The sequence below is a fragment of the Dinoponera quadriceps genome, unplaced genomic scaffold, assembly GCF_001313825.1.
Source record: "Dinoponera quadriceps isolate SergipeBrazil2010 unplaced genomic scaffold, ASM131382v1 scaffold2162, whole genome shotgun sequence".
In the NCBI taxonomy this organism is placed as follows: Eukaryota; Metazoa; Arthropoda; class Insecta; order Hymenoptera; family Formicidae; genus Dinoponera; species Dinoponera quadriceps.
In genome coordinates this window covers 1-2,506 of record NW_014556197.1, presented here as the reverse complement: position 1 = coordinate 2,506, position 2,506 = coordinate 1, and the positions used below count along the sequence as shown (strand labels likewise).

The 2,506-nt window shown below is 38.9% G+C and overlaps 1 protein-coding gene across 1 annotated transcript; it reads right to left on the bottom strand.

Annotated features, from left to right (window-relative positions):
• Nucleotides 1–362: 362 nt before the first annotated feature.
• On the bottom strand, nucleotides 363–785 carry LOC106747150 (histone-lysine N-methyltransferase SETMAR-like). Its single transcript, XM_014624485.1, has one exon. It carries the CDS (start codon nucleotides 783–785, stop codon nucleotides 363–365), a length of 423 nt encoding a protein of 140 aa, XP_014479971.1.
• Nucleotides 786–2,506: the final 1,721 nt, after the last annotated feature.

Below are 2,506 nucleotides of genomic sequence, written 5' to 3'. Positions count from 1 at the left end.
TTTAGAGAATTTAACTCGTCAACAGTGATTGAAGCTTTATGTGATCTTGCGTTATCTTGCAGTAATATTACGCCGTGCCGATTAAGCAATGCTGGTTGTTTTTTCACAAGTTTCTCATGCATGACATCAATTTCACGGCAATAGGACTCCGCTGTTATGGTTTTGCCTGGTTGTAGGAAGGAATAATGGATCACTCCTTTGGCATTCCACCATATGGTAACCATAATCTTCTTTTGATGGAATTTCGGCTTAGGAGTATGCCCTGGCGGTGTATTCTTATCTACCTATTTGCTTGATCGTTTTCGATTATCGTACAAAATCTACTTTTCATCACAAGTAATGATTTGGTGTAAAAACGGCAATCATGTATTGCGAATCAACAAAGATGCGCACTTATTCTTGTGGTCAATCATCTGCAGTTCCGTCAATTCGTACGGTACATATGAGTCCAATTTTTTTACTTTGTTTATTGCACGCAGATGTTTCAACACAGCCGTATGGCTAGTTCCTAGCTTAGTCCAAAGTTTACGAATAGTTGTGTCTGGATCGGATTCCACAGCCGTCTTTAATTCCTCGTTATCAATATGGATCGGTGGTCTTCCTCGAGGCTCATTGACGATGCTCAAATTGCCAGAACGAAATTTTTGGAACCAATATCGAGCATTTTTTTCATTGGTGGATCCATCTCCGAAAGCTTGATTAATGTTTCTCGAAGCTTGAGCTGCACTATGATTCAATTTGTACTCATACAAAAAAAGTAGATGCAAATCGCGTTTTGTTTCCATCTGGTTTGGGAAAAATATAAAATAAAAATGGAACACAAACATGAAAAAATTTTACAAAATGAGTAAGAAAAATACCTTTAAAATTTATAAATAAAAAGATCGAGCGCACGTTGTAATGAACCTCTCTCAGTCGCAGTTAAAGACAGGCTAACCAAAAACGCCCGTTTCATAGTTTCCAACCTAATACCATACGATAGATCACATAATAATTTTTATGAAATTTCATAGTATTATTTCTAAATATTTCTGTAGTATTTGTCATAAGTCACACTGCAATATAATACAATTTGCGCCGGAAATTTTGATCTCCGCCGGAAATTCTACCGGAAATTCCGCGGCGACACAACGATCTCCGAAGACCCAATGAGTTTTCTCAAGTGTTGGGAGCCAGAGGAAGTAACGGTTATCTTTTCGATTATTACCTCTCGTTTTAAATCAAGTACGCACTTCAAAGATTTTTGACCGGATCGCGGACACCGGTAGCTCGGGGTTCGTTTTAAGTTGGTGAGTGGTCGTGAATTAGAAGAAATCTACTCGCGAGTATAGCGGGTGAGGCTTCTGCAATTAAGAGAAATACGCTTAACTTGAAATAAAATATATATTATTAAAAGTACAAATTAGTTCGGTCCGTTTTCAAAAGATGGCTCTGGCTGTTATGAATTCATAATGACAGCTGATTTCGGTGGTTTCAGAGGTTAGACATCTGTCAATAATATTCAGATTATATCGCTTTGAGTTTATTACAAAACCCCTATTTTTTACTGTGTTGAATATGTCAAATTTTGTGTTAACTAAGCAGCATTTGCGGGGGGGTTTCNCACTTCAAAGATTTTTGACCGGATCGCGGACACCGGTAGCTCGGGGTTCGTTTTAAGTTGGTGAGTGGTCGTGAATTAGAAGAAATCTACTCGCGAGTATAGCGGGTGAGGCTTCTGCAATTAAGAGAAATACGCTTAACTTGAAATAAAATATATATTATTAAAAGTACAAATTAGTTCGGTCCGTTTTCAAAAGATGGCTCTGGCTGTTATGAATTCATAATGACAGCTGATTTCGGTGGTTTCAGAGGTTAGACATCTGTCAATAATATTCAGTTTATATCGCTTTGAGTTTCATACAAAACCCCTATTTTTTACTGTGTTGAATATGTCAAATTTTGTGTTAACTAAGCAGCATTTGCGGGGGGTTTTAGTTTTCTACTTTAATTGGAAGAAAAGTGCAGCTGAAGCGCATCGAATGCTTGTAGAAATTTATAGTGACAATGCTCCAACTGATCAATCATGTGGGGAATGGTTTCGACGTTTCAAGAATGGTGATTTCAGCGTTGAAGACAAGCCTCGCTCTGGACAGCCAAAAAAATTCGAAGACAAAGAATTGGAGGCATTACTCGATGAAGATCCGAGTCAAACGCAAGAGGAGCTTGCAGAATCATTGGGAGTTACGCCACAAGCAGTTTGAGCCTTGCATTACGAGAAAAACGGCCGGAATATGAGCAAAGACATGACAAAGTTATTCTTCTGCATGATAACGCTCGACCTCATGTCGCAAAAGTCGTAAAAAATTATTTGGAAATGCTCAAGTGGGATATTTTACCGCACCCGCCGTATTTGCCGGACATTGCTCCTTCTAATTACTGGTTGTTCCGACGGATGCAGCACGATTTGGCGGGTCACCGGTTCACTTCTTTCGCAGAAATCGAAAATTAGCTCCTAACTTGGATC

Excerpts from the sequence above, each read along its gene's own strand:
- LOC106747150 (XM_014624485.1), bottom strand. The coding sequence starts at position 785 with ATGGAAACAAAACGCGATTTGCATCTACTTTTTTTGTATGAGTACAAA.